The 13,541-nt window shown below is 44.7% G+C and overlaps 1 protein-coding gene across 4 annotated transcripts in view; it reads left to right on the plus strand.

Moving 5' to 3' along the window:
- Positions 1 to 13,541, plus strand: part of TDRD7 (tudor domain containing 7) — a 779,147-nt gene that overhangs the window by 134,134 nt on the left and 631,472 nt on the right. For all 4 annotated transcript variants that reach the window (XM_069236519.1, XM_069236523.1, XM_069236528.1 and 1 more), the window contains 2 exons: positions 2,372 to 2,513; positions 6,506 to 6,719. In XM_069236519.1, the coding sequence (XP_069092620.1) occupies positions 2,372 to 2,513; positions 6,506 to 6,719 (356 nt within the window). The remainder of the gene's footprint in view (positions 1 to 2,371; positions 2,514 to 6,505; positions 6,720 to 13,541) is intronic.

Genomic DNA, 13,541 nt, shown 5'->3' on the forward strand with positions numbered 1-13,541 from the left:
AAGCCCTCTTCTGTCACGATTTCCTGGGCACTTAGGTTAAATTTAAGATTTTGTAAGGAGGGCTCTAGAGGTGACTGCTGTGCTCTAGGCAACTACCAACACTAATTTTATCTTGGTGGAGCCAGTGTCCTCGTTGAGACACCACGGAATACAATGTACACAGTTTTCATGCTCCACAGAAGCTTCTGGGGGCCACTCCTTTTCCCTCCAGTAGTGTTTCCCTTTTTGAATCGCCTTGTGTCTTAACCAGAAGTGTTCTTTTTCTGTTCTTTAATTTTTACATCACATGCTCCGCACTGAGGGCTGTGCGGTGCCCTTAACAACCTCTGTGTTTCCCAGTGGCTACATGCACATTCTATACGGCTTCTGTGTGCTAGCACAATAGCTGGCTTTTTCTTGTAACTCCCCTCCCCACCCGTCTGCAATCGGCTTGGGTCAGAGTGGAAAATACGGCACTCTCCCCACCCAGAGTCAGCAATGGCAGGAGACATTCTGCTGGCTGCGCCTGCTTTGAGCACCCCAAAACCCTGCTTCTTCCCTCCCGCCTCAGATGCAACACAGGTGACATTCAACATTTCTCCTGAGGCTCTGGCACTCACTGAGTGCAATCACTGCATTGAGTGTGGCATCTTAATATAGTCTATGGACTTGAGGCTTCAGTTTTGAATTAGAAAGGCGTCTTGTCTAGAACTAATGCTGTGTATATCATCTGTTCATTGAGCATGGAATTGGGCATCTGTCGGAGACAGTATGCTCACTCCACTAGTTTGAGTGTTGTGAGGTCATAAATGCTGGGGACATGCTTATAGCTTGTCTTTTCACTACCTTGTATGTGGATAGCAATTATAATAATAAAAATCAATGCCCCGCCTTGGGGCGGTTTTGTTGCCGCCTTGGGGACCGACCGTGTTACATGGATAATAGCATGTTTGCTCTTATATTTGACTGCGAGCAAACTTCTGATCCTTTTCTTTCTCCTTCACGCTCACGCCGACCGTGGTGCTTTGAACTGACTTGCTAATGTCGACTGTTTTACTTTTCACTTTCAATTTATGTGCAAGAAAAGTCGATTCCAGTTTTTTTTATAAACATAGAATTAGTATATAAAGATTAGAGTTAAGTAGCATACTTCTTTAGAGGACAGATCTGAAACAATAGAAGGCGACATTTAGCATCTGTGTGGAGAAGACATAAATGTTTATATCAAGTTGTGGAACTGTTGATTACCCCATATATATGTATCTTTCTGGTATTGCAGAATACAAATGCAGTGGACAATATGTCATGCAATTCCCAGAAAACTCAATAAATGCTGTCTGACTCCTTTTGCTAGGTGATTATCTAAAGGGTCTTTCTCGGATAAGATACCGAAAAAGACAAGACTTGTTGCATTCATTTTCCCACCAGACAGTTGCACCTTTGTAACCTGGTGTGCAAGGCACGTTAATGGCCCTGCTGGCTTTTAGGAAGTCTGTATTTAAGAACACTCATAACAGTAGCTTTTATGGATCGTAATCCCTTTGTGGTTGAGAAACACTGTTGGAGGAACATGCAGAGAACTGAAAACGGTTAAAAATAAAGTCGGCTTGTGTTCATTAATCTTTAGGCAACTTCTCTCATTATTGTTAATGTATCGTGATTGGAACATAGCATATCGAACAGCTGCCAGTGCTTTCTTAGACAATTTATTTTGAGTTTTGCCCCATTGCTAGATTTGCTAGTCCCTTAATATAGCTGACCCAATACCCCTAACCATTTATTCCCAAGCACGCTGTAGGATTTATGTTACCCCTCTGTAATCTTAGCAATTATTAATAATGGCCAGCAACGCTGGACTTTGAACAGGTCTCTTAAGTTAAAGAATCCTGATGCATGAGCCTGGTTCACCACCTTTACATAACTTTTGAAGAGACCGACTGTACTCTCTGCAAAGCTCAGATCTAGCTCTTGAAGTAGCTGATAATGTACATCCCACCAGCAGGATGGCCAAGGCAGCTTCTTTCTAGCTAGGAATTAGATTTCCAATTTTGCATTGCAAGTCCGTTTCACATTCTATACAGTAGCACTTCCTCCATTACCTAATCCCTGACAACTCAAAACTAAGATGTATAAGAGTTTGGTCTTAAATAGCTTCGGTCATTTGCGCATGGTACTTGTGCTTTGGCTGCAAGGTTTCTGGACGTTTGAGGGTTAGGAAACTTTGTTCACAGGTGTGCTGATTTTTTTGTGAGCAATGTTAACAAGGTATTTATAGAACAGTGTAACTAGAGACTGGTAAAAAGTGTTTTTTTTTTTTACCTACTTTAAGTTGAAAATTGTCTCCTAATTATTCACTTTCTCTATCTTTCTCTGAAACAACTTTTTGGATCAGGTATTTTGCTATGCAATGGTGTGCAAGGAGACTGAGCAAATTGCAAAATTCGTAGCTTGTCAGAGGAGTTCGAAAAAGAGAACCGGAGGTCAAGTGAATTGCCAGATGAGATTAAAGAGCACATCCCCTTTCGCTTTAGTAGGTAAGGCTAAATTTTGAAAAACGTGTGAATGCAAAAATGTTTTTCCTTTCTTCTTTCTTAAAGACTTGCACTCTTACAATTTGGATACAAAACTCCAGTTTTTTTAATTTATTTTGTTAACACTCCCAGTGTAGTTACTTCTGAGTTAAATTGTTGTTGGCATTCTGGAATGCTGTTCTGAATATATTGGGGTGTATTTTAGAAAGGGAGTGGGTGGGTTTTGTAAAAGATAGATTCCCCGTTGACCCATATAATGTGGATAGCATAATCCTAAAACATTTATGTTCGTTTTTTTTTTAAAAGTGCTAAAAAAAAAAAAGCAATTGAAATACTTTTCTGTTTTGTTAGGTTTATGGGAAGTGATTGGACTGCGTTGTTTGTTGGTTGTTTTTACAATTCCCAGTGTTTCATGGGAAATGTGGTTTGTTGGAGATATAGTTAAATGGCAGCTGTAATAAAAGTGAAGAAAGCTTTAAACATAATCCTCGCCTCCGGTCCTGACATAGAATTCCAAATCTAATCAACTCCTATATATACATTTTGCACAGAGGCAGTTACCACTGTGTAGTTATAGGTCAGGTGCACCTTATGTTGAAAAGTATGTTGTTGATTTGCCAAGAACTTTTGATCTTGTAAGTGGATCAGCATCAAATTTGACAGTTGCTTGGCATAGTCAGCTAAGATCTGACATGCTCATTTTGTTTTTTAAGAACATAGTTGTATTGCTTTTATACAGGTAAACAAAATAACCAGTAAACAATAAAGGCGAATTACAACATTAGACATTTCTAAGAAAAGGATATGTGTTAAACATACATATAAAAATGCAAGAGTGGACCCCAACTTCATAATCCAGTTCCCACACATTCAAACTTATCCCCCCCCCTTTATTTAATTTGGTGTTAAAATGAAATATGTTCGTGAAATCTAGTACATAGCGTCAAATTGATATTTTTAGAGCGGCTTTGCGCCTTATAAAAAGATTTCTCTGCTACTGCACAGATGTCCGTACCCCTTCTTCACTCTGACAGTTAGGGAGATCACTGCTCCTCTAATGTTTGGCTAGCGTAAAACCAACACCTGCTAGAATCTTGGAACCTGAAGTAACGTCCCAGCCATCCATCACCCTAAGTACTATGACTTGCCAATTTTTACGCAGACCAGTGCATGGGAAAAAAAATTAAAGGGGGGAGGTGGAATGTTTATAAAATGTGGTTTCACTTATTTAACCTCCGATAAGCTCCAGCGTGGAAAATCAATAAAATTAGCCTGTAATGGAATGTGATACTCAACACACACCATAACTCACAACACCTTTTACCCAACTCTTATTCAAGCAGGCAAGACCTTATAAAAACAAGTGTACACTATATTGGATAAATGGGGCAGCTGTATAGTTTTCATTGTAGCAATGGTGTCGGGCAAGGCTATGCCTTGACATCACAATTGTTGCTTCTGATAGACACTTCTAATTCTAAATTATTTACATTTTGAATCCCTTCCAGGTACCAAACCGGGCCTGGGAAATGTAAATGGCTCTCTTGCGCTGACATTTGGTGCATGCATTTGACTCCTTCTCAGACTTGGGCTCCACCCTGAATGTGAAGAAATAGCTGTATAAGGTGCCTTCTGAGCACACAGATGGCTGGTTTCTTTTTCCACACCCTTGAAAGGAATTGGAGCTGCTTTGGCACGAACTTTTCATGCAAAAACATTGTTTTGTGCTGTATTTTACTAGATTTAGGCAGTGCCATTCGTATGGCAGGCAAATGTCAGACTTAAACCTGCATTACCTCTGCTTATGATGCCAAGTCCCCAACACAATTTAGGTCATGCAAGAAGTGTGGCTGCATTAATGACAAGGCCATCAAGGAGCAGGAGCGTTTTTCATGGTGAGGACTCACTGCAGCACCAAAGAAAGCAGATGTTAGAGGTCCAGTTCACACTTCCACTTACCTTCGACAAGCAAATATTTGAAGCAGGCCTTTTCCAGGAACCGAGAAGCTGTCCAGAAGACTCACTCAATGCACAGGAGAAACCCTTCCCCTTTCCAAAGTTGCAGCTGCTCTAGGAGTAGGTATTACTGTCAGTGACCTTGTTCCCTGACCTGTACTTCGGGAACAGAGTAGGTGGAGCCACTTTCAGCATTGGATTTGGCCCTACACCGACTCCAGTAACAGGCCCTTCTGCTCTACTTCCAGCTTTTCCAGACCCTGGCCCTAACCCCATGCAAATCACAGCCTTCACCAGGCTGTACTGGCTTTCTCCAGTATTGCTTTGATGGCCCCCTGACTGCATTCCAATGCAGGCCAAACCACTACTTCTGCCAAATACCTTGCTGGTTGTCCTGCCAGTGGCAAAGACTTTCAGTCTAGGCACAAATTGGACTAACTTTCCAAGACTAAGGCCTTCCTGGTTAGATCTAGATACAGGGTATAGCAGTTGATGGAGGAGACCCCTTACAGGCATATGACTCAGCATAGTTCATATAACATGTTTGTGGAGCTTTTCTCCTCAAGACAGCTCTGGCTTAGTACCAGAGTGCCCAGCCGGCCAGTCCTGCCCTGGACTGCATCAGTAATAATAATAATAAGGAGACCAACACACCTTAATTGGAAATGTATAAAACAAGCGTCAGCAAAGTTTGCATATTTACAATGCTTTCAGTTGCAGACTGGGGCCTTTTAATCAATAAACAAACATGGTTGTTCCTCATTGCACCAACCTAGGTTCAGTTCTGTGACTGTCTGATCATACACACAGACATCTGCAGTGGTTGCATTAACGAAATTAGCTTTTTAATCGTAAATGCATTACCCACTGATTACATTAACGTGCATTTAATTTTCCTTTAAGTTGTGTGCATTATATTTTAGATGAGTGCTTCCCAACCTTTTTAGAACTACATTCCAGTGTTTACAGCAGCAAACGTTTTCGACCCACCTAACCTTAATGGACAAGAGGTGGGCGTTTTTAGTTTTTTTGGGAGGGGGGCAGGGAGTGCGGGGGGGGGCGTTAAATGTAACTAAAACATCGTGTGGTAGCGCACTGTCATTTACCAACAGCAGGTGATCTACTAAAATGGCCACTGAATTTTACAGACACATAGTTTTACTGATAAAACTATATTATACGCAGATGATAATGTGTGGCTTTTGATTTCACAGAATATTTATCATATCAGGAAAGTGTTTTGATTGCTTTTGATCCTATTAGCTTTGTTTCCATCACACTTAATTATTACAAAAGAAATATGCTTAATTTTTGTTCTCCTACCTACTGAATGTGTACAGTTCATTTACAGATATTTTTATTTTGTTGTGTGTTATTAAAAAAATGTCATTCTATGGCTGTTCTTTCACGGTCCCTATACCCCAGAAAGAGTGTCACATAATTCTCTTTACTTTTCTTTCCCTGACTACAAAGTGAGAGGAGTTTGTAAACACCAATCCCTGTGTTAATAAAATAAGCAGCAATTTGTCAGAAGATGTAGCCTGACATTCAACCTCTGTCTTTGAAGTGCAGCATGTGACAAGATACATTCAGAATTTAAAGGCATATTTATTTGTTGCCTGAACATTCAGTACCCACCAAAATTCATCTCCCTACCCACAGTTTAGGAAACGCTATTTTAGATGTATTTACCTGAAGATGAAAAGCCAACAAACTATTTTCTGAAGAATTTTATTACTGGTAAGGCACGTCCAAGGCCTCATTTCCCCCCCCATGGCATTTAGTATGACACTTTACCGTTCATTATTTTACACACTTCAACCACTGACTGGCACAACTGCAAGATAACTGGTTTGGAACTTCTAAACGTGAAGTAACATACGTCTTACTGCTGGTGCCTTGGATGCGCTACATCTCATCTTCATCTTTTCTTTCAAAACTGGGTAACGTGGGTCATCTGTACCATCATTCATTATAATCTGGTGCAATTCATAGTTGTTTTAATTAAATACGTGTTATTCCTTCTCTGTGTTTTGCAGGAAAACCCAAAGCTACTTTGAGACAGCCAGGTTTCTCGAATTCAGCTCAAATGGGTTTCCATCGGCCTATCCAGTTACCACTAGTAAGTAAAGGGAGTCTGCAATGGACTGGAAAACCTGACTTGCGCCCTATGAGGACGTCTGCATTTCTGCCAGGGCCCACCCCATTCAGAGCAATGTGGCAAGCACAGGTGCAGGATCATGTGGCAAACAGGTCAGTTATGTGCAGCGATAGAGTGTTTGACTGCATGTGCCTCAGTTCACAGGGATGCAACACCCATTGGGCTGAAAGGGCTTCAGCCCTACCCAATCATTTGTCATAAGAGGGATTGTCTGAACTGCAGCAGAGGGACGAAAGATCACTCATCCTGCTCGACTTCAGGGAGCCATTCATATTTTTTGGATCACTTCTGGTTATTGGTGTTTTAGATTAGGAAAAGAAGAAGAACACAGCTATATGCCTACAACCTTACAGGCCAGCAGAAATAGAAGCGCTCATTAGAAGTACAACATAGTCTTGTTGCCGTCCTTGGGTGGGGGGGGGGGGTCGACAGTGTAAACAATCAACATGAGCACTGCATTTACAATAACAATCAACAAAACATTATGGTTTAAAACTGGTCCCCTCCCCGCCATGCCCATGATGTGGTACCCCTTGTGTCCTTCCCCCCATAGGTGTATTAGCAATTTTGTCCGGACTCCTTCCCGGCTCAGTGGTTGAGTGAGTAGCTCCAAGTGTAATCGATGAGTTCAGTCGTCACCTCAACAGGCGTGGGACTTTCTAGTATGTGGGGCATATGATTTAATTGAATTCTGTAGACAGGATTTGTATGAAGGGTGCCCATAATGTGGAAATGTCTGTTGATCGATGTTCCGCTGCTAGGGAAAGTTTCTCCATCCCCAGTAGAAACCATAGTTTATGTAGCCATGAGGTGTAGTTTGGAATTCTATCCGTGCCTGTTGTAATAATAATGTCTGGTGGGTAGCATTGAAGGCGAGAGCAATTTGACGACCTCTAAGTGATCGTAGAGGAAAGGTGAGGGGGTTAGATAGGCCAAGAATGATATGTGTTGGCAATCTAGGGATCTCCGTGTGGAATGATCTGTCAATTTTATCTAGGATGCTACTCCAATACCCGTTCTGCTTGGGGCAGTGCCATAGTAAGTGTATCAGTATACCGGTATTACCGTATCCTCTCCAGCATAGCTCAGGCTTAGTAGGGTTCCATGCGTGAATTCTTGCAGCGGTATAGTACCAGTATGTTGCTATTTTATAGGCTTTTTCAGTGCCCGACACACTATGGGCGGTGTGGTGGGCTCTGTATTGTATATCTCCCCATTCCTCTTCTGTTCGATTTCTCCTTGATTTGGCCTCCCACCTTCTTTTTCCCTTGGTTTTGGGTATTTGTGTATTAGCCATGAGGAGCATGTAAAGTTCAGATATCAGCTGTTTATCATCACTTTTAAGTGCTAACCATTTCTCAAACGTTGTGAGTGGCCTCGCTGCTAGAGGTCTAACTGACAGTTGGAGCACCCAGTGTCTAACCTGGAAGTATGTAATTTTATCTGTCTCTGTAAGCCCATAATCTTCTTTCAGGCAGTCAAAAGGGATGATACCATCTAGATCAAATAGACTCCCAACTCTCTTGAAACCTACGGCATGCCATCTTTGAAAGCGTTCTGCGCTCAGACCAGGGGCAAAGTGTGGGTTATCGCATATCGGTGTCACGGGGGAGGGGGAAGGATGTCAGACCATTCTTAACCACCACTGAGTCCCAAACCCGGAGTGTTGTGCCCGTGATAGGGGAGGAATAGAATCCCACAGCCCTATGTCTGTGTTGCAGCCAAGGCTCCTTCCAGATATGCGACTGCTTGATCCATAAAACACCCGTGTTTCTTGGTGTATGAGTGACTCCGTTCTAGTATGAACTGCCGTTTGGTAGCCTGGTAATATTTCAGAAGGCAAGGGACCGATAGTCGCCCTTTCGTCTTAGGGAGATACAGGGTTTGCCGCGTAATGCGTGCAGGTTTCCTATCCCAGATACATTTTAGTATTGCCGATTGCAGTGTGGCTAGGGTTTTGATTGGCGGAGGAAGAGGGATCGTTTGAGTGACGTAGAGAATGCACAGTAAAATTGTCATCTTTATCGCTGCCTATCTACCCAACCATGACAGCTTATGTTTGCTTCAAGTCTCCAGGTCCATCAGTACGGCTTTAGAGAAGGCAGCATAGTTCCTATTGACTGTTTTTGTAGTTGTATTGGCTAGTTTAGTGCTGAGATATGGGACGTGGGAAGAGGACCACACATAGGGGAGCCTTGAACGAATCTCTGGTTCGTGGGCTGGTGGGACTGAATGATTCAGGATTTGTGATTTTTGCATATTCATTTTGAAGCCCGAAGCAGTCCCATACTCTTGTAAAGCTTCAGTGAGAGCTGGCAGTGAGACCATTGGGTGCGACAGCACCAGAATCACGTCATCTGCTTAGAGGCTAATAAGATGGTGATCGCCACCTAATTTAATGCCAGTTATGTATTCTGTTAGCTAGAGGCTCCAGGTACAGGCCAAATACGAGTGGGGATAGTGGGCAGCCCTGTCTCGTCCCTCGCCTAATCGGGAAAAGATAAGACAGTGTACCATTGACCCGGACAGCTGCCTTGGGCTCTTTATAGACACATTTTATCCACTTCAGAAGTGTCGGTCCGAGGCCAAAGTGTTCCAATACTTTGAATAGGTATTGCCAGTTCACTCTATCAAACGCTTTCTCAGTGTCTATAGGTAGTAGTAGTGCCTCTCTGCGATCTATGCTTTTGCCTATAAGGTGTAGGAGTCATTTTGTGTCATCGCCATATTGCCGGTGCAGTATGAAACCCGCGGGATCAGGGTCCACAAACCCGGGCATGTAGGGATTGAGGCGATGCCCTAAGATGCCGATGAACAGCTTGGCGTCTGTTTAGGGATTACAGTGGTGGTAGCATCAAGCATACTGGCAGCAGGGGAGTTGGTCTCTGCAAAGGAGTTAAATAGCCTTGTGAGTGGGCTAATTTGCAGCAGAAAGTTTTATAGAAAAGTGGGGTGTAGCCATCTGGGCCTGGCGATTTCCCAGTCTTCAAGCGGGAAATAGCTGATATCACTTCCTCTACCTGAATACGCTGGTCAAGGAGAATTGCATCGTTCGGTCTAAGTCGTTGTCCATAACTAGGTTAAGATCGCCTCACACAAGGATTACTTTATCGAGGGTAATCAATGTTGGGATAAGAGTTTGTGTTATGGATAGTTCTTGGTGCGTGTTGAGGGGCATAGATAGTGGCTAATGTGAAGTGGACTGAATCTATCCGCACTCTGTAGGCTAAGTATCTACCTTTTATCTTGTGTACCTTGGTGAGGAATTCCCCTCGGAATATTGTAGAGACCAGAATCGCCACCCACCTGTGTTTCATGGGGGCCGAAGACCAGAACTGTTGAGGAAATATTTTAGAACGGATTTGGTAGAAATCTTTGGGTAGGGAGGCGTGTTTCTTGTAATAAGCACATATGAGTCTCTGAGCGCTCAAGGAGAGAGAGAGAGAGAGAGAATTGCCAGTTGTTTCGCAGGGTTATTGAGGCCTTTGACATTGAGGCTCAGGCATTTAAGTGTCAAGTATGTTGATGGATGGGGGAGGCCATTGACATCTGCATGCCATGAGTGATAAGGAGCGGAGGGCAATACTACGCAGTGTGCCTATGTTGGGGGTCTTCAAACACATGGTTTTTGCTGTGTCGTGTGGAGGAGGAGAATGACACCATTAACAGTGTAGCATAACAGGTGTTTAAACAAACCAATAACTCTCCAACGTCATCCGTAGATGGGGTGTCAATCGAGGCTCAAGGGCTTTCTGTGGGGTCTGAGTAAACCGTCCATGGGCTCTGCCACTCTAGGCCCAGGTATCGCAGCTCATGGGACCGGAAACTGAAGGTCAGCCACCAGATCTTTCTTTCTGGCTGGTGTCACTCAGTGTCTGTTTTGGTGCCAGAAACAATGCTATCCAGGACAGCCTGCTGCTCGTGTGCTCGTTCCTCAGATGATTGTCTTGGGTATTTCTGCCGTTGTCCTGCTCTTTTCCATCTGGTTCAACCCCCGGGGGGGGGCCTCCCCCCGAAACTCTCGCCTCTGAGTTCGAGGGGTCCTCTGTCATGTTTAGTACTTGTCGGGCCTCTTTAATTATTTTAACTTGTTGTAACTGTTTGTCCCAACAAAATATAAGTCTAAATGGGTGTCCCCAGCCATATGAGACGTTATGAGACCAGAGGTGATCAGTGATAGGTTCAAACTCCTTGCGTCGTTGAAGGGTGAGCAGAGAGAGGTCCTGGAATAGAACCAAGACGTGTCCTCTAAAGTGGATCTGCGGTTGATTTCATGCTCATCGGAGGATGTTCTCTTTAATCATAAAATTGTGGACACAGGCTAAAATGTAGTTCGTGATTTGGCCCCTTCGGGTCCCCCCTCCCCCCAGTAGCCTGCTCTGTGAACACGATCCAGCAAAATCTCCCGATTGTCCTCATGTCCCAGGAGTGATCGGAACAAGGCTGTGGTGTACTTTCTGATATCTTCATCTTCAGCTCCGTTGAGGGGCCCTCTGAGTCGTATGGTATGACGACGAGAGCGATTTTCCAGGTCCTCAGTCATGATCTGTATTCACTCCCGTAATCGAAGGATCTCTTGTTGGAGTTGTTCGACATCTTCTCCTCTCGCAATTTCAGTGTCTTCCAGGCCCGAAACAAGTTTCCCTATCGAGGTGAGTTCGGTGCGAAGCTCGTGTAGTTCCTGGGAGAGGTCTTTTCGCAGGTCCTAGAGATCAGTCTCCAGGGAGGTGAGAAATCCTCTTGTGACTGTTGCAAGCTCATTGTCGCCTGGATCTCCATTGCCAACCATCTTCGAAGGTTGCGAGGGAGTATCTGTATGTTTGTTTTGCGCTGGTGCGGATCTGGTCAGCATCTTGCGGACCGACTGGTCCTTTTTTATTCTTTGAGGTGGCCATTGTCTAGTGTTGAGATGCTTTGTTGCGATGTGGGCCGTCAGTCGGGCAAAACAGGCATTGCAGGTTGCAGCCCAGGAGGTGGCCTGTCGTTGGGCTCCCCTTCACCTGTTCCTCGCAGCCACTTCGAGGTGGGGGTCTCGTCAGCTCAGTGGCCTCCTGCTCCGTATCCCTGTAGACATACCCCAGTATCCTGGGCACCTCTGTTTTTCCCTGCGTTGGCTAGTGTTACTGTGCTATTTGCTGCGGTCCCACTGGTCCTGCTCCGACTAAGCGGATCAGGGGAAAGCCCCCAGGCCCTATCTCAGTGTGACTTCACTTTCCCCTGGCTGTAACAGGCGTTTGCACTGGCCTGGGGCTCCCCGCCTGCCCTCCCTCTGCAGCTGCTGTAGGGGAAGCGATCTGTAAGTGCCTTTCTTCTTGCTTCTTGACCACGAGAGCTCGCCCTTAGGCTTCACCGGGGTCAGCCCCTACCGCAGCCCGTGCCATTCCCCCAACCAGAGGCCCACGCCCAGAGCCCACACAGCGCCCACGTCTAGCGTCTGGCCTCGTTCACTTTTTTCTCCGTCCGGGTTGCCCCCGACCGTGCTGTTCACCTGTGTCTCTTGGGGGCTCTGTCCTCTGCCCATCCCAGGTCCTCCTGCTGATGTGCATCTGGCTGCCCTCCCCGTGGCCGCTATGGGGGAGGCGGCGACTCCCTCCTTTCTGGAGCCAGGGCCTAGGGCCTCACTGCTTCCTGCAGTCCGGGGGCTTACAGCACCTTGCGCCTCAGCTGTGAGGCCAGGCCTTTAGGCCCTTCCTATGCCAGTCCTCTCCGCAGCCTGATCCATGCCACGGATCGGATGCCCCCGTTGTTGGGCTCCCAGCATGGCCGCTCTTCCGACTGGAGGCACCTGAGACCTTGTCAGCCAACCGGTGTCTCGCAGGGACGTGCTTGGGCCTTCGCAGTGTGTGAGCCCCAGGCCCTCCTGCTGGTATGCGTCCGGATGCTGGCCTCTCCACAGGCCCCTCGTGCTGAAATGGTCGCCTCCTCACAGGCACCCCTCATCTGCTGCTGATTTTAATTTCTAGGGGGTAATTGCAGGGGCTTTGGGCTCCGCTGTGTCCTTTTCGGACCGAGGTGGTGGTGAACTCCAGTGGCACGCTCGTTCATGCCACCGTTTTGGCCAAGCCCCCAATTTATAGTTTTACTAGCTTAACTTTAGATTTGTTTTTTTTGTTCATTGCTTCAAGTGTTTCACTTTAATAAAAGTAAAACAGTCACCTGGGCTGCATAAGTTGTCCTGGGAGTGGGAATAAAATAGCAGTAACCTCAAATGTCAAATAAACAGCAAGTGTAGCCATTCAGGGACTGAACTGTGTATTTTGCATTGCATGCTCCCATTAAAACAAAAGCAGAAAAGGGAAGCTACTATTGGAATGAGCAATGATACCATTCTGAAAAGTGGTTTGCTTTACAAAGACAAGGAAAAGGGCATGTTGCACTAAAAAAGAAATCCTAATAGTGGTCTGCATTGTTTTAGTAATGCAAGGACAATTATAATGTGTTGCCCTATTTTGACTTGAACTGTTCAAAATATTTTTTACATTCTGGCATTGGGTCGTATTTAATACATATTTAGTATGATGTTACATCTGGATTGCATGTGGGTTAGGAGTGGCCACAATTGCATTTTTTCAAATTGCAAGTGATGTTTGAAAATAGTTGCCCCCCTTATCTTCAGTAAAAATTGGACATGAGGACATGTCTTGTGTACAAGAACCTCATGAGATTCCAGTAGGAGACTGGTGTGAGAAAAAAATGTACCTCTACTGTGGTTTTGCTGTCACTGTAAGACGTTTTATGCTCAAACTAGTGTCCTGTGTGCACAAATTAAGAATATGTTTAAACTCATGAAATGGCAAGAAAGTTTGCTAAATTTGCTTAAACACAAAATTGTAAATTTCACAAGAGAATGTTTTTTCAAGGCCTAATGTGGGTATATGGTCCACTATTGTAACTATTGCAGAAATCTATATCTA

Source organism: Pleurodeles waltl, chromosome 1_2, assembly GCF_031143425.1.
Source record: "Pleurodeles waltl isolate 20211129_DDA chromosome 1_2, aPleWal1.hap1.20221129, whole genome shotgun sequence".
Classification (NCBI taxonomy): Eukaryota; Metazoa; Chordata; class Amphibia; order Caudata; family Salamandridae; genus Pleurodeles; species Pleurodeles waltl.